General features: G+C 44.3%; 1 protein-coding gene across 1 annotated transcript in view; it reads right to left on the bottom strand.

Moving 5' to 3' along the window:
• Positions 1-18,738, bottom strand: part of LOC132381578 (zinc finger protein 721-like) — a 92,356-nt gene that overhangs the window by 41,156 nt on the left and 32,462 nt on the right. Inside the window, exons 4-5 of the mRNA XM_059951073.1 lie at positions 9,004-9,085; positions 4,080-4,191 (exon numbers count right to left, since the gene is read on the bottom strand). Of these exons, the coding sequence (XP_059807056.1) occupies positions 4,080-4,191; positions 9,004-9,085 (194 nt within the window). The remainder of the gene's footprint in view (positions 1-4,079; positions 4,192-9,003; positions 9,086-18,738) is intronic.

Here is an 18,738-nt window from a genome sequence, read left to right as displayed (position 1 = left end):
CCCACCACCCAGGACATCCTCTCCTCTCACCCCCACCACCCAGGACATCCTCTCCTCTCACCCCCACCACCCAGGACAGGCTCTCTTCTCACCCCCACCACCCAGGTCAGGCTCTCTTCTCACCCCCACCACCCAGGACATCCTCTCTTCTCACCCCCACCACCCAGGACAGACTCTCTTCTCACCCCCACCACCCAGGTCAGGCTCTCTTCTCACCCCCACCACCCAGGACATCCTCTCTTCTCACCCCCACCACCCAGGACAGGCTCTCGTCTCACCCCCACCACCCAGGACATCCTCTCTTCTCACTCCCACCACCCAGGACAGACTCTCTTCTCACCCCCACCACCCAGGTCAGGCTCTCTTCTCACCCCCACCACCCAGGACAGGCTCTCTTCTCACTCCCACCACCCAGGACAGACTCTCTTCTCACCCCCACCACCCAGGTCAGGCTCTCTTCTCACCCCCACCACCCAGGACGTCCTCTCTTCTCACCCCCACCACCCAGGACAGGCTCTCTTCTCACCCCCACCACCCAGGACGTCCTCTCTTCTCACTCCCACCACCCAGGACATCCTCTCTTCTCACTCCCACCACCCAGGACAGACTCTCTTCTCACCCCCACCACCCAGGACAGGCTCTCTTCTCACCCCCACCATCCAGGTCAGGCTCTCTTCTCACCCCCACCACCCAGGACAGGCTCTCTTCTCACCCCCACCACCCAGGACAGGCTCTCTTCTCACCCCCACCACCCAGGACAGACTCTCTTCTCACCCCCACCACCCAGGACAGGCTCTCTTCTCACCCCCACCACCCAGGACAGGCTCTCTTCTCACCCCCATCACCCAGGACAGGCTCTCTTCTCACCCCCACCACCCAGGACATCCTCTCTTCTCACCCCCACCACCCAGGTCAGGCTCTCTTCTCACCCCCACCATCCAGGACAGGCTCTCTTCTCACCCCCACCACCCAGGACATCCTCTCTTCTCACCCCCACCACCCAGGACAGGCTCTCTTCTCACCCCCACCACCCAGGACAGGCTCTCTTCTCACCCCCACCATCCAGGACAGGCTCTCTTCTCACCCCCACCACCCAGGACATCCTCTCTTCTCACCCCCACCATCCAGGACAGGCTCTCTTCTCACCCCCACCACCCAGGACAGGCTCTCTTCTCACCCCCACCACCCAGGACATCCTCTCTTCTCACCCCCACCACCCAGGACGTCCTCTCTTCTCACCCCCACCACCCAGGTCAGGCTCTCTTCTCACCCCCACCACCCAGGACAGACTCTCTTCTCACCCCCACCACCCAGGACAGGCTCTCTTCTCACCCCCACCACCCAGGACATCCTCTCTTCTCACCCCCACCACCCAGGACAGGCTCTCTTCTCACCCCCACCACCCAGGTCAGGCTCTCTTCTCACCCCCACCACCCAGGACATCCTCTCCTCTCACCCCCACCACCCAGGACAGGCTCTCTTCTCACCCCCACCACCCAGGTCAGGCTCTCTTCTCACCCCCACCACCCAGGACATCCTCTCTTCTCACCCCCACCACCCAGGACAGGCTCTCTTCTCACCCCCACCACCCAGGTCAGGCTCTCTTCTCACCCCCACCACCCAGGACATCCTCTCTTCTCACCCCCACCACCCAGGACAGGCTCTCTTCTCACCCCCACCACCCAGGTCAGGCTCTCTTCTCACCCCCACCACCCAGGACATCCTCTCCTCTCACCCCCACCACCCAGGACAGGCTCTCTTCTCACCCCCACCATCCAGGACAGGCTCTCTTCTCACCCCCACCACCCAGGACATCCTCTCTTCTCACTCCCACCACCCAGGACAGGCTCTCTTCTCACCCCCACCACCCAGGACAGGCTCTCTTCTCACCCCCACCACCCAGGACGTCCTCTCTTCTCACCCCCACCACCCAGGACATCCTCTCTTCTCACCCCCACCACCCAGGACAGGCTCTCTTCTCACCCCCACCACCCAGGACATCCTCTCCTCTCACCCCCACCACCCAGGACATCCTCTCTTCTCACCCCCACCACCCAGGTCAGGCTCTCTTCTCACCCCCACCACCCAGGACGTCCTCTCTTCTCACCCCCACCACCCAGGACATCCTCTCTTCTCACCCCCACCACCCAGGACAGGCTCTCTTCTCGCCCCCACCACCCAGGATGTCCTCTCTTCTCACTCCCACCACCCAAATCAGGCTCTTTTCTCACTCCCACCACCCAAATCAGGCTCTTTTCTCACTCCCACCATCAGGGAAGAGGTACAGCAGCCTAAAGACATACTCTCAACATTTCAGGAACAGCTGCTTCCTCCATTAGATTTCTGAACAGTCCATGAATCCATGAACAATACCTGATATTTTGTGTGGATAACTTCACTCACCTCAGCTTAGGCTGATTCAACCACCTATGGACTCACTTTCAAGGACACTACAACTCATGTTCTCAGTATATAATTTTTTATTTCCACAGTTTGTTTTCTTTTGCACATAGGTTGTTGGTCAGTTTTAGGTTCACAAATTCTACTGTATTTCTTTATTCCCTGTGAATGCCTGCAAGAAAATTATCTCAAGTTAGTATACAGTGACATCTACGTACTTTGATAATAAATTTATTTATTTACTTTGTCTTGAGCATGAGATCAAGTCTAGCATTCTAGTAGAGTGCAGATCAATTATTTTGAATATTTATTTCTGGGGACAAATAATCGATCTGGGGTTGAGGGATTTTTGTTCTGGGGATGGACTGTAGAAGTGGGGTTGCTCTCGGAGCAGATGGTTGGGGTAGATCTGAGAGAGAGTAAAAACATCACTCAGTAAACAGAGAGAAACTCTTTCCGTGGGCAGGAAGTACAAGAACTGAGGAACATAAGAACGTAGATCAATTGTAAAAGAACTAGAAGAAACCAAGACAAGAGGCATCTTTCCAAAGGACCTGTTTCTGTGCCTCATTACTATTTTAGCCGCATCCTTTACTTTCCCACCTGATTCAGGTGAAAGTATTATCAGGGGTTATTTTTCAATGGGAATTAAACTTGGTTGCTCAGTTTTGAACAAGTATTGTATAAAATACAGACCAGAAGTCCTAGCAGCACAATTCCGCTACTCAGCCCACGCAGTTTGCCTTGCAATCCATTCATGGCTGAATTTATTTATTTATTGAGATGCAGTGTGAAATACACCCTTCTTGTCCTTCAACCCGAGCACCCAGCAATCCCCGATTTATCCCTCATCAATTGAAGTGATCAATTAACCTACTAACTCATACATCTTTGGATGGTGGGAGCAAACTGGAGCAAAGCAGAGAAGGCCCCCTTTACACCCATTCTTTGCTTTCTGCCAGTCTGCCAACCTTCTATGTCTAGTAATTTATTTACGTGGGCTCATGTGTGGCACCTTGTCAAAGGCCTTCTGAAAATTCAAGTAAACAGCATTCGCTGAATCTCCTTTGTCTATCCCGCCTGTTATATTTCCTCAAAGAATTCCAAAGATTTATCCCCTTAAGCAAAATATGCTAACGTTTATCCTTAATAATGGATTCCAACATTTTCCCAACCACTAAAGTTAGGCTGACTGGCTTATAATTTCCTTTCTTACAATACATAATATATAACCTATTTGGTACAGGTATATAAAAATAAACAAAATATATATTTTTCTAAAAATAGCCAAAAGCTAGAAAGATCGGCGTGCCGGCTGGGTCTGGACAGCCCACTGACTTAAAACCTATCTGCGTGAATTTTCAGACTCACTTGCCGACCAGACAGAATGAACAAAGGCTGACGCGACAACAATGGCGGCCTTCGTATCCACAATCTCTAGCTCACCAGAGACCGCCCTATCAGTGTAGGACCCGGCAAAACGCGCATGTGCAAATTTGGGTCGCACTGTATCTTGGGACGGGTTGGCAGCACAAAGCTCAGTCACGGCGCAGTGTGCGGAATAAATGGCGCCGAGCTCGTTCGGTGGCCCGCAGGGTTTCTGGAATTCGCACCGATTCTCCCCCACCCAGGGGCTGCGCCCCCGATTCAGCCTCAGCGACCCGACATTTAGCTCCTACCTGCTTTTCAGGGGCTTCCACTTGGAAGATGCGCAGAGCGCCTGTTTCTAACGTGACGTCGGTCTCTGCGCCTGCGCTCTCGGCCGCTTCAAATTGCAATGGGCGCCCCCTGCTGGCGGAGGTTGGAAATGAAACTGGAGTCCCTTTGTGCAGGGTCTCGTTTCCCAAACGGGACTGCCAATCTCCACATATAAATCCCCCAACAACTTAAATGTGATGAATAATCGCATAAATTTATTGTCCCTGCACCTGACATTCAGATTAAACATTCAAAAATTCAAGATGATTGAATATTGAATTCAAAAAATACCAAACATGCCTGAACGACTGGCGTCCAGTCGCACTCACCTCAATAATAAGTAAATGCTTTGAGGGGCTGGTCAAGCTTGCTACAACCCAAACTGGACCCCCTACAATTCACCCACCGACACAACCGATCGACAGATGACGCAATAGCCGCTGCTCCACACACCGTCCTTGCACATCTGGAGAGGAAGGATGCTGTTCTTGGAGCGTAGTTCAGCATTCAACGCCATTCTTCCATCCAGGCTCGACAAGAAGCTCAGAGAGCTTGGCCTTGTGCAGCTGGATCCTGGATTTCCTGTCAGATCACCAGCGGGTTGTAAGTGTGGGCTCCCTCACCTCCAACCCTCTGACTCTCAATACAGGAGCCCCTCAGGGCTGTGTACTGAGTCCCCTCCTTCACTCCCTGTATACCCATGACTGTATCGCCACCCACAGCTCCGATCTGCTAATTAAATTTGCTGACGACACTACATTGATTGGCTTAATCTCAAACAATAGCGAGGTGGCCTACAGGTCATCACCCTGACACAGTGGTGTCAAGAAAATCAACCTCTCCCTCAATGTTGCAAAAACAAAAGAACTGGTTATGGACTACAGGAGCAATGGAGATGGGCTAACCCCTATTGACATCAACAGATTTGGGATTGAGAGAGTAAACAGCCTCGTGTTCCTCTGCATCCACATCACCGAGAACCTCACGTGGTCTGTACACACCAACTGTCTGGTGAAAAAGGAACAACAGCACCTCTTTCACCTCAGACGTTTGAGGAAGATTGGTATGGGCCCCCAAATCCTAAGAACTTTCTACAGGGGCACGATTGAGAGCATCCACACTGGCTGCATTACTGCCTGGTATGGGAACTGTACCTCCCTTAATCGCAGGACTCTGCAGAGAGTGGTGCGGACAGCCCAGTGCATCTGTAGTTGTAAACTTTCTATGATTCGGGACATTTACAAGGACAGGTGTGTAAAAAGGGCCCATAGGATCATTAGGGACCTGAGTCACCCCAACCACAAACTGTTCCAGCTGCTATCATCTGGGAAATGGTACCGCAGCATAAAAGCCTGGACCAACAGGCTCCGAGACAGCCCATCAGACTGATGAACTCACACTGATTTGAATGTACTCTATATTACATCGACTGTTCTATTTATTATAAATTACTATGATTGCACATTGAACATTTAGATGGAGACGTAACGTAAAGATTTTTACTCCTCATGTATGTGAAGGATGTAAGTAATAAAGTCAATTATTCAATTATTTAATGTCAAAGGACTGTTTAGGTGAAAAGAAGAACAACATAATTGTTACTCCACCAACACCAAATGACACAATAATGTGACAGAATAATAAAAAACACGGTACATACAAATGTATAAATAATTCAGAGAATGCGTAGCTCAGGCAGTTGATGTTTGGGTCGTGTTGTTCTCCGATCTTGGCGATTTGCTTGCAAATGTTTCATCAGCATAGGCGGAGACATTGTCAGTGCGGCGTTAATTGTGGCGTGTCCTCTGAATGCCTCCCTTTATATATGTATCAATCAGCTGATTGATCATCATTACGGAAATTCTATTGTGACATGGAGAGGAAATTTCATCACTGCTTGTCTGTGTGGCAAACGTGTGTTGTGGTCTGGAATCTTGCCCGCATTAGTTCATAAATAGGATTGAGGTCCACGTTGCTATGTACCCCGTAACTGGGTGTCTTACCAGCAAAGATAGAAATGTCCGTTGGAGTCTGGTGATACTATTTTCAACAGTGTTTATTAGTAAAAATATACAAATCAATATCAACAATGCCAATATACAGATAATACACGTTAGTAATACTAAACCTAGAAGTGTGGGTATAATAATAGTCAATAATAAACAAGCTCTATCGTTGTCTAGGGGATAATGAATTGTCATATGTGAGTATAAAGTTCAGTTCAGTTCATACAGGCTGAGGTGGTTGTTGGTCGATGTGTTGTAATTGTTGGAGAGAGAGATCAAACAGTGACAGTCAGTCAAACCTTCCTTTACGATCTTGATCCGATGTGTTGTTGTGGCCATTCAGGTATGACCCCTCTGTCCTTTAGTTAGACGGTTCTTCTATGGTGGACTTGTCACCCAGGCAAGGGTGGACACACACACACACACAGGCCCCCACCGGCCTCGCTATAAACACTGTGAATTAAAATTGACCGTTCCTTCATTCGGTCTCCGATGCCCCACACTTTTCTTGTGGGTTCCAACACTTAAGCAGTGCTCACTAGTGTGTCTCCTGGTGTGTCTGAGGGGTGTCTCCCCAGACCTCACTTTTATCCCTACTCAAGGGGTCTCAGGTGTCAATCAGTTTTGAATGGCTTAGCCCATCAAACCAGCCCACCCCGGCTGTCCACTGAGGAATTTTAATGAACAGAATAGTACCAGGTAAACAGCCCTCTCCGGAGCCGTGAGTCTTACAGGAGTCATAATATGGTCTCTCTCCCCTGGTGTTATCGCGCCCTTGTCTGAAGCAAATGTTCCAGTCCCAGTATGTTTTTGTTCCATCTCTTTCTCTCTCATTAACAGCCTGGCAACAGTAACAGTTTGTAATTCTCCCAGGGGAGGGGGACATGGGCAACCCTGCACCCTTCTGCCCATCAGAGCTGTTCATCCTTCATAACAACGTGTTTTCAGAAAATCACACTTCGAGCAATCCTTTGCATGTTTCCTGGCGCCATTGATTTCACAGATGTCCAGCCTAATTTGTGCCACTCTCGATCTTCACAGGTAGAGACTAGGGAGAGTTGGTCACGCTGCTTTACACCAGTTGATGTTCATGGATCCTTGTGGATAGTTTTCTCCCAGTTCGGCTAAAGTAATATTTGCTGCGGTCTCCACACTGGATTTTGAAACCACATTGTCTTGTCTAATAGCTTGAGTAGTTCTTTTCATCTGCAAAGTCCTCTCCTCAATGTTGCTGTTGGCTGGTGTGCAACTGAAATTCCATGTTCTTGGAGCAGTCAGGCCGTTATTTCCAAGATATTTTGAACGTATGGGAGGACAACTCGTTTGTTTCCTTCTTGGCCGGGCTATTGTTCCTTTGCTGAGTTTGTCTGAAACGCGAAGGGCTTCGCCACTCCTGGGCGGTGACAAAGATTTTTCTCTGTGTCTGAGATCACACATGCTCTTCATTTTCTCACGCAGTATTGTCTCAAAATTTCTCACTTTCTCTATGTCCGGCAAGAGAGGTTGGAGAACGGAGGGAAGAGCGGGCAGGCTTGTTTCAGCCTCTGGCGGACTGTAGGCATTCGCAAGAGCTGTGCAACGATAAGCAGGCAGTGCTCTGTTGTGGTCTTTTGCCTTCAGTAGGACACCGTTTGTACTGCTCTTTCCACTTCATCATTTGCCTGTAGGTACTATAGACTGCTTGTCCAGGGTTTGAACTCATAGCCACGAGGAAAGGCTTTGAATTCTGAGCAGCTGAATAGTGGACCTTTGGCTCTGCTATTCCATGGCGAGCGAATACAGCTTTCAGGTGCTCTATAACTGCTACTGAGGATGTGGAGGACAGCTTGGTCTGGAACTTTAGCAGCAAACCAGCAAGACTGTGCCTCTTTCAAGCCAGTGGGGTCTGAGTTTGTGAGCTCCTTTTGGAACAGCTGGCCATCCACACTTGCAGTATTGCATGGCCTTGCTGCACGTTTGGTCCCTTTTCAACTCAGCGCAAATTTCATCCAGTTTACTCTGTGATGCAGGAAAGCTTTCACATACCCCAGCTAGGTAGATGTTGGTATCTTCCCTGGGGTGGAGACAACTTCTGTCCGCTCACTTTTGCATGGAATCCTCGACAGAGTGTCTGGTATTGACGGGGATATGTTCAATGTAACAACAGTATCACATAAACCTCATTCTGAACCTTCGCAGATGTGGAGGTAAGTTATCCAAGAGCGGAGGCTGACAAGTGGTCTGTTTCCAGTAGGAATTTAGTGCCTATCATGTAGTAGCTGTAGCGTTCACAAGCCCACACGAGATCCGATATCTCCTTTTTGATCTGGGCGTAATGCTGTTCAGTAGGAGCCAGTGCTCCTGATGCATATGCGCTCGTTTCCATACACCACTGCAGTGTTGTACGAGCACACTGGAATAAGGAACGTGGACCGGACCGTGAACCGGAATGCGGATGTCACAGACTGGACCACGACACACTCCCCCCAGGCCAAAGGAACTAGGGTCTGCTGAGACCTTGGTTGCTTTGTTTGGATCTGAAACACCAACGTTGGTCGAGAATAAGCTCTGCTTTAAGTGGTGGGAATGATTTCTCCTGTGGTGCATCCCAGGTCCAAATGTTTCTCTGAGACAGGAGGTCATGTAGCGGCTTTTTTTTTCTCTGTCAACTCAGGAATGAGTTTTCCCAGCTGGTTTACCATGTCAAGGAAACTGTGGATCTCTGATACATTCATAGGTTGTTCCATGTTCCGAACTCCTGCCAATCTGTCGGAATCCGGTTGCACTCCCTTTGAGGACAGTTGGCAGCCTAAGAACTTCATCTCCGACTTTGCAAGTTCACATTTCTTTTTGTTCAGGGTGATTCCAGCCTGTTTCAGTTTCTCCGAGGCAGCTTCCACTCTTCAGTCACGTTCCTCACCCGTTGCCTCCAAAGGTAGGTCCATGCAGTCCATGTGGCAGACTGCGCCTTCCAGTCCCTCCAGGATTTGGTTCTTCCTCATCTGAAAGAGTTCAGGGGCTGATGAGATGCCAAAAGGGAGTCTCCCAAGGGCACAGCATCCATACGGTGGGATAAAGGTTGTGACCTTCTGACCCAGGTTCAATTCCTGCCACCTCCTGTAAGGAGCTTGTGAATTCTCCCTGTGACCATGTGAGTTTCCTCTGGGTGCTCTGATTTCCTCCCACATACTAGTTGGTAGTTTAATTGGTCATTATAAATTGTCCCATGATTAAGCTAGGATTAAATTGGGGGTTTGCTGGGCAGTGTGAGGCCTGTATTGCTCTGCATCGCAATAAATACATGAAATTTCACTTCTTTTGCTGGACAGAGCTCTTTGATGCTTAATGGAGACTTGCCACATCTCCTGCAGTTGGATATTTCTCTGTTTTGTTTGAGCTGAGCTCTCCTGTCCCCTCTTTCTCTTGTCTTCCTGACTGCACCTTGTTTGTATCCTTCTTTTTGTAGAGCTTCCAGCTTTACCTCAGCATTGTTTTCATGCCTGAGACAAACATTTTCACTCTGCCTGACCATAGTAATAGCCCAAGTGAGATTGCTGAGCCATCTCTCAAAGCCCCCTGAAGAAATCAAATGCCTCGGGGATGGGGCTTTATTTATTTGGTAAGTAAATGTGAGTACTGCAGGTATTAGCTCCATTTACCTGTTTTTTTTTAAAAAAAATGCTATTCTATTTATTTGGACTACAAAAGTTTTCTTTTCTCTCCCTGACAGTTTAACTGACTGACTTCTCTGCTGTGTTTGTGTCTCTCTGCACTTCCCCTGGCTAGTGGCGCACGGATTATTACGACTTGTCCACTTTGGGCGTAGTGTGAAGGCATTGCTGAGCAAACCGACCTTTGGTTTTGTTCACAGATATATGCAAACAAGAACAGTCTCACTGTAAACTCTTTCTTGTTGGGGATCTCACTTGGTCTGCAGCACCAATTCATCGATGATCAACCACTCTGACACCATGTTGTGCTCATTATGGAGGGACAGTGCAGAGCACACCAGGACGCCAGCATGCAGGGTACTCAACTGAACTTTACTGATAACTCTGCCGGTAGTGTATGTTAACTCCTCCCCATGAGAGTGACGAACTGAGTGGCATAGGAATAACCTACTAACTACCACAACAGGTGTTATATTTGGATGCATGCCATAAACAAAATAAGGTAGATGATCTTGTAGCACGTATGATGAGTCATGGTTGAAAGAAGTTTATAGCTGGGAGCTTACCATCCAAGGATACACATTGTATTGAAAAGACAGCCAAACCAGCAGATGGGGCAGGGTGACCCTGTTGGTAAAAAAAAATGTGGAATCAAATTATTAGAAAGAGGTGGCATAGGATTGGAAGGTGTAGAATCGATGTGGGGATAGAGCTAAGGAATTGTAAGCTTTGAAAGATCCTGATGATAGTTATACAGAGAACTGCAAACAGTAGCAAAGATGTGGTTTACAAAGTACAATGGGAGATAGAAAATGCATGTAAAAATGGCAATGTTACAATAGCCATGTGGAATTTCAATACGCAGGTAAATTGGGAAAATTAGGTTGGTGCTGGACGCTAAAAGAAATAGTTTGTGGAATACCTGTGGGATGGCGTTTTCAAGAGCAGCTCCCAGTTGAACCAACTGGGGGGATCAGCTATTCTGGATTGGATATTGCGCAGCAAAGCAGAACTGATTAGAGAACTTAAGGTAAAGGACCCTTTAAGGGCTAGAGTACATAATACTATAGAATTCATCCTGCAACTTGAGAGGAAGAAGCTGAAGTTAGATATATCAGTATTACAGTGGAGTAAAGGGAATTATAGAGGCATTAGAGAGGAGCTGGCCAAAACTGATTGGAAGGGAACACTAGCATGAATGACGACAGAGCAGCAATGACTGGAGTTTCTGGAAGCACTTGTGAAGGCTTGGAGAGATACATCCCAAAGAGGGAGAAGTATTCTAAAGCCAGGATTATCCAACCATGGCTGATAAGAGAAGTCAAAGTCTAAAGCCAAAAGGGGAGCATATAATAGGGCAAAAAATAGTGAATTAGTGTGGTTAGACGATTAGGAAGCTTTTAAAAACCAAAAGAAAGCAACTAAAGGAAATCATAAAGGAGGAAAAGATGGAATATGAAGTTAAGCTAGCTAATAATATTAAAGAGGATACCAACGTTTCTTCAGATACATAAAGAGTAAAAGAGGGATGAGAGTAGATGTTGGACCACTGGAAAAAGATACTGGAGAGGTAGTAATACAGGACAAGGAAATGGTGGAAGCACAAAATAAGCATTTTCCATTAGTCTTCTCTGTGGAAGACACTAGCAATATGGTAGAAGTTGCAAGTGTCAGGAGGCAGAAGTGAGTGAGGTTTCCATTACTGGGGAGAAGGTGCTTGCAAACTGAAAAGTCTGAAGGCAGAGAAGTTACCTGGACCAGATGGTCTAAAACCGATGGTTCTGAACGAGGCGGCTGAAGAAATTGTGGAGCCATTAATAATGATCTTTCAAAACTCAATGGATGCTGGCATGGTTCCAGCAGACAGGAAAATTGCACTCCACTCTTTAAGAGAAGAGGGAGGCAGGTGAAAGGAGACTAGTCTGACCTCAGGTTGGGAAGACGTTAGCGTCAATTGCTAAGGATGTGGTTTCCGTGTACTTGGAGGCACTTGATAAAAAAGGCCAATGTTATCATGGTTTCCTTAAGGGAAAGTCTATTGGAACTCTTAGAAGAAATAACAAGCAGAATAGATGAAGGATGGATGTTGTGTACTTGGATTTTCAGAAGGCCTTTGACAATTTACCACACATGAGGCTGCTTAACAAGTTAAGAGCCCATGGTATGACAGGATAGAATGAACGGGGTGGGTGGGATCCTTCATGATGTTACTGGCCTTTTTCCCGGCATCTTTCAGTATACATGACCCTGACAGCGAATAGGGGGTGCCACTGATGTGCTGGGTAGTTTTGTAGAGTCTTCCTGTTCACCAAAGTGCAGTTTTTATAGTGGAGTAATTCATCTTGTTGGATGCTCTCTACTATGCATCTGTTGTAAGATGTGAACACAGATGGGCATTGTCCAGCTCTCTTCCTCAGGAAATCCTGACTGTGTAGTAAGTGTTCTGGGACCATGAGAGTCAAGATTTTGCAATTGCTGATTCCTTTGCTGCTGTGCCGATGTAAGGAGACAACAGCCTTCCACAAACTGAACATGCTGGAGGGATTCAGCAGGTCAGGCAGCATCAGTGGAGATCGACATTCCGGGGACCTCCATCAGATTCAGCCCTTTGTGTGTGTTGCTCAGGATCTACAGATCTGCAGTCTCGTGCCAAATTTGTACGTGTGTACTGTTGAAAATATCAAACGTGTTTCATTATCACTGATAGATGACGTTAAATTCGTTTTGTGGCAGCAGTACAGTGAAATGCTTAAAAATATAAATATTGTGATGTGTAATAAAACAGTAAGAGTGAAAAGTGAGCAAATTAGTGAGGTAGTATGAGTAGGTTCAAGGACTGCTCAGAAATCAAACAGAGGAAGCTGTTTTTAAAGAGCTGAGTGGAATGTGTGACTTCAGGCTCCCACACGTCCTCTCTGATGGTAGTAACGAGAGGACGTCCTCGATGGCGGGGGTCCCTAATGATGGATGCTGCCTTTCTGAGGCATCGCCTTTTAAAGGTGTGCTCGTGGCGCAAAGGTTAGTGCTCACGATGGAGCCGGCTGTTTACAACCCTACGGAGCTGCCAATGCTGCAGTTTGTGTCTTCCCCAGTTAATCCGATGAACCTTTCTAGTTAGCACCCCACTTCCCTCATCTTTTACCCCGTCAACGCCCTGTAAACACTTTAAACAATTTTATCATGCTCTTTAGATTTGCAATCGTGTATTTGTTGACATATTATTGCATATTGTACCTCAAACTGTAACTTTAGCTTTATACAATTCTTTTTAATTGCTTAATGTTGCTTTTTAGCTGAACATCAACACCACAGCAAATCGCTAACAGACGTACACTCATAGTCACTTTACTAGGTACACCTCCTCACTGATGGAAATATCTAATCATGTGGCAGTGACCCAAATGTGTCAAAGCTTGTCGATGCGGCCAACAAGTTCAGTAGTTGGTCAGACCAAATATCAGAGTGGTGAAGAAGGAAACGTGGTCCTAGTGACTGACCATGGACTGATTGTTGGTGCCGGACAGGATGGTTTGTGTATGTCAGAACCTGCTGATCTGTGATTTTCACGAACAACAGTCCCCAGAGTATACAGAGAGAAAAAAAATCAACAAAAAAAAAACGCCCAGTTGGTGGCAGTTCTGTGGGCAAAAATGCATTGTTAATGAGAGGGGTCAGAAGAGACTGGTTCAAGCTGACAGGAAGGCGACAGTAACTCAAATAACCACACATTAAAACAGCGCTGTGCACAACAGCATCTTTGAATACACAAGACATCGAATCACAAAGTGGATGGACTACAGCAGCAGCAGGTCACGAACATACAGTGGCCACTGTATTCGGGACTTCCTCTATGACCACTGAGGTAAACGTATATGGCAAATAGAGTTGATCCTTGACCCCTGACCTGTGGATTCTGACCCCCTGAACGTTCAGCTGATGCCTGATGGGCACGATCTATCTGGATTCCATGGTAATAGTGGACCGTGTGGATGAAACAGTAATGCTAATTTAGAAACATCCCCGCTGCACAAGGTTCAGAACATCAGGAAATATCAAGTTTATATTTTACTCACTAGTCCGCCGACTTGTACTATTAAATGGCAAGCATCTGCAAAGGCAGTAAACCTGACTTCCTGTCTTCAAAAAGGTTTTGACCAGAGGATTGAGACAGGTTGTGGGTTTGTTTCTTATGATAATTGTTCTCTATCTTGGCTGTCGTTAACAGGACATTCCTGAAATTTGATTTGGTGAATGATACTACATTGCTACTTCAAGCACAAGTTACAAAAGATCTTTAATTTGCAGTTTGATTAGCCCTAATGTTTTGGTTTCCAGCATTTTGAGGGACTTAGCTTTAGTTGGGCAAGTACTACCCAAACCAGTTGTAAAACCACCTATTGAACTGAATGTATATATCAATGAAAAACACAAAATGCTGGCGGAACTCAGCAGGCCAGACAGCATCTATGGGAGGAGGTAGTGATACGTTTCAGGCCGAAACCCTTCATCAGGAGTGGAAACCCTTTCCTCTCTCTGAGGCTGAGCGCTCTGTCCTTAGTAAGGGCCTCACCTTTGACCCCCTTTCTAAATCACTCCTGATGAAGGGTTTTGGCCCGAAACGTCGTCACTACCTCCTCCCATAGATGCTGTCTGGCCTGCTGAGTTCTGCCAGCATTTTGTGTTTTTTATTTATTTCCAGCATCTGCAGACTCACTCGTGTATACATCAATGATACTGCCGAGGGTTTACTTCGATATGAACCTCCTGCCCTTCCACCTATCCATCATTTTACTGCAGAGTGGGATAGTTATTAACCAGAATGAAGCTTTATCAGACAATGGGATGAACTATCCAAGACTGTTAAAGATTATGTGGATTTAGCTAGTGATGTTTTGCAGGATCCAGCCTTTTGGAGTGAAGTTTGGACCCTGGGGACTGAATGTCAATGTTCATCTTTGGATTTATATTATTTCACAAGTTATTAATGTTCTGCCTTTTGTTCTAATGATTACCCAATGTTTTTTCCTAATTGTTTTTCAATGGCAACTAAACAATTAAAGTGATATGTGTTAATTCTGTTCCAAATCTCGAGTGTTGTGTGTTATATGTATTGCAATGCAGATAAGCATTATATAATTACTATATATAATTAATTTCATAAGTATACAGACCCTTAAATCTGACACACTAAATTATCACTGGTGCAGCCAATTGGATTTAGATGTCACACAACTCGTTAACTGGATATCATCATGTACAGTCAAGGTGTTTCAATTGATTGCAGTAAAAATACACCTGTACCTGGAAGGTCCAACTGCTGGTGAGTCAGTATCCTGGCAAAAACTACACCATGAAGGCAAAAGAACAAGCAACTTTGCAAAAAGGTTATGAGTCAGGAGAAGGATACAAGAAAACTTTCCAGGTCACTGAATATCCCTTGGAGTACAGAAGTTAATCACCAAAAAATGGAAAGAATATGGCACAGCCGTAAATCTGCCCCAAGCAGGATGTCCTCAAACGCTGAGTGCAAGAAGTTGACGAGAGAGGAAGGCTCTCCATACAACTGTTGCCCGGGTGCTTCGTCAGTCACAGCTTTATGGGGGAGTAGCAGAAAAAGCAACTGTTGAAATACCTCACATGAAATCTCAGCTAGAGTTTACCAGAAGGCATGTGGAGACTCTGAAGTCAGCTAGAAGAGAGTTCTATGATCTGATGAAACCAAATTGGAGCTTTATGGCCATCAGACTAAGTGCTATGTTTGGCATAAGCCAAACACCGCACATAATCAAAAACACACCATCGCTACCGTAAAGCATGGCGGTGGCTAAAATCATACTGTGGGGATGCTTCACTGAAGCAGGCCCTGGAAAGTTTGTGAAAGTAGAGGGTAAAATGAATGCAACAAAATACAGGGAAATCCTAGAGGAAAACCTGATACAGTCTGCAAGAGAACTGCAACTTGGGAGATTTGTTTTCCATCAAGACAATGATCCCAAAAAAAGATGCAATAAATCTAAGTTGATTTGCTTTATAATAATTCTTAAAGTTTGGAAGTTGTAACCCTCCTAGATCAAATTTCCATGCCAATTTTTCCAACGATATTCTTGACATCTTACCTTTCCAAAGGAACTTCCTCACATATTTATTTAACTCTTGAAAAAACTTCTGGAGTAGTTGTGTTGGTAGTGTTTGGAATAAGTATTGTAATCTAGGGAATATATTCATTTTTACAGCATTTACTCTGCCTACTGTTATTGGTAATAACATCCATTTTATCTTCTTGAATTTTTTTCAATAATGGTAAATAATTTAATTTATATAGGTTCTTTATATCATTATCAACTCTTATACCTAAATATTTTATACCATTTATCAGCCATTTAAATTTAGTTATTAATCAACATTAATTATAATCTCCTTTAGTAAGAGGTAGAATTTCACTTTTATCCCAATTTATTTTGTAGCCTGATTATTTTCCCATATTCTTCCAATCTAGAAGATAATTTAGGCAGCGAATACAATGGGTTTGTTAAATAAAGCAGAACATCATCAGCAAATAAGTTAATCCTGTATTCCTCCTGGTTAACTCTGAAACCCTTAATATCTGGGTCCATTCTAATTAATTCAGCTAATGGTTCTATCACCAATACAAATAAAGCAGGTGATAATGGACAACCTTGCCTAGTTGACCTTGTTAACTGAAATTTGACCATTTGTCACTACTTTAGCTTTGTGATTAGTATTTAAGGTTTTAATCCATTTGCTAAAGGATACTCCTAATCCATATTTTTCCAATACCTTAAATAAAAAATCCCATTCCAATCTATCAAATTTATCCCTTCAATATCACCTAATAAAAATAATATTGGGTTATGTGGAAGTTGTATTCCAATAATTTGTTCCAGTAAAATTTTTAAATTTGTCCAAAAAGGTTGAATTTTAGAACAAGACCAAGTAGACTGTAAAGAAGTACCAATTTCTTGATTACATCGGAAACATTGATCAGATAAATTTGGGTTTAATTTATTTATTTTTTGTGGTGTAATATATAATTGATGTAAAAAATTATTGCACTAATCTTAACCGGACATTTATTGTATTTGTCATACTGTCAAGACATAATCTTGACCAACTTGTTTCTTCAATTTTAATATTCAAATCAGTTTCCCATTTTTGTCTTGACTTATGAATTCCTTGTTTAATTGCCTGTTTTTGAATGAAACTATACATACAAGAAATAATTTTTAAAATTTTTCATTTTTTAATTAAAGTTTCTATTTCATTAGGTTTCGGCAATAACATTGTTTGACCCAATTTATCTCTTAAATAAGCCCTTAATTGGAAATAACAAAAAAGAGTGTTGTTTGATATTTTGTATTTATTCTTTAATTGATCAAATGACATTAATATACCTCCTTCAAAACAATCTCCTATATATCTAATCCCTATTTGAAACCGGTTGTATAAAAGTTGATTATCCATTGTAAAAGGAACAAGTTTATTTTGAATTAAAGATCTCCTTGCTAATAAAGATTTCCTTATCTCATCATCAAAATTTATTTTATTCCATAGATCAATCAAATGTTTTAATATAGGAGATTCTTTCTTTTCCCGTATCCATTTAGATTCCCATTTATATATAAAATCTTCTGGTGTATTTTCTCCTATTTAATCTAGTTCTATTCTAATCCATGCTGGCATAAAGATCAGAAAGAATTAATAAAAATTGCATTGGCAGTAGCCAAAAAGGCTATTGCAGTTACTTGGAAATCGGATTCATACTTAAGTATAGATTGCAGGAAGAATGAAATTTTCATCTGTATTCCGCTTGAAAAAATTACTTATGATTTAAGAGATAAATATGAAACATTTCTGAAAATTTGGCGCCCTTATTTACAAAAGACAGGATTAAATATATAGGTGCTCTGAAGATAAAATTATTGGTTATTTGGGGAAAGAAATAAATATATATACTAAAGCAATTATGAACTCCGTGGAGCATGTGGGGATCTTCCAATATCCAGGCACTCTTTCTTTCTTCTTCTCTTTCTTTCTATAGGGATATGTTAGGGGGGGGGGGAAGGGTTGATAATTTTTTTTTCTTTCTGTAATCATTTGAAAACTTAATAAAAAAATTATTTAAAAAAAGACAATGATCCCAAGCATAAAGCCAAAGCTATACAGGAATGGCTTTAAAACAACAAAGTTAACGTCCTGGAGTGGCCAAGGCACAGTCCAGACCTCAATCCAATTGAGAATTTGTGGCTGGACTTGAAAAGGGCTGTTCACTCACAATTCCCATGCAATCTGACAGAGTTTGAGCTGTTTTGTAAAGAAGAATGGGGAAAAATTGCAGTGTCCAGATGTGCAGAGCTGATAGAGACCCATCCACACAGACTCAGGTCTGTAATTGCTGCCATAGGTGCATCTGCTGAAGACTGACTTGAAGAGAGTAAATAATTATGCAACCAATTATTTTGTGTTTAATATTGTAGTAACTTATAGACCAACTTATAGAAATTTGTTTTCAACTTGACACAAGTTGTCTTCTGTTGATCAGTGTCAAAAAAGCCAAAGAAAATCCACTGCGATTCAATGTTGTAAACAGTAAAACATGGAAACTTCCGGGGGGCTGAATACTTCTCATAGGCTCTAATATATATATTTTATTTTGTTGTCTGCATGTACAATACCCACAATACTTGGCACAGTCTTAGGCAGGTACATATCTAGGCTGACTAACACTTGCCCAGTACTGTATTTGTCAACGTGGAACAAAAAGTGAATTTGTAAATCTGGCAGGAGCGAAGGATGTTGGGAATGCTGAGGATGGAGTGTTACGGGAGGAATGTGGGACAAGTGGAATTCCGGGGACAGGGTGGCACATCTGCAGACACAACCAGTCCTGAGACACCGGGCAAGGTAATCTGATTCCAAACAATTGTTTTATTGATCATTACAGAAAGTCTCTCTGCTGTTTCCCA

The sequence above is a fragment of the Hypanus sabinus genome, chromosome 26, assembly GCF_030144855.1.
Source record: "Hypanus sabinus isolate sHypSab1 chromosome 26, sHypSab1.hap1, whole genome shotgun sequence".
Classification (NCBI taxonomy): domain Eukaryota; kingdom Metazoa; phylum Chordata; class Chondrichthyes; order Myliobatiformes; family Dasyatidae; genus Hypanus; species Hypanus sabinus.
Note: the sequence above shows the minus strand (reverse complement) of the source record. Positions and strands in the feature narration are given on the sequence as shown.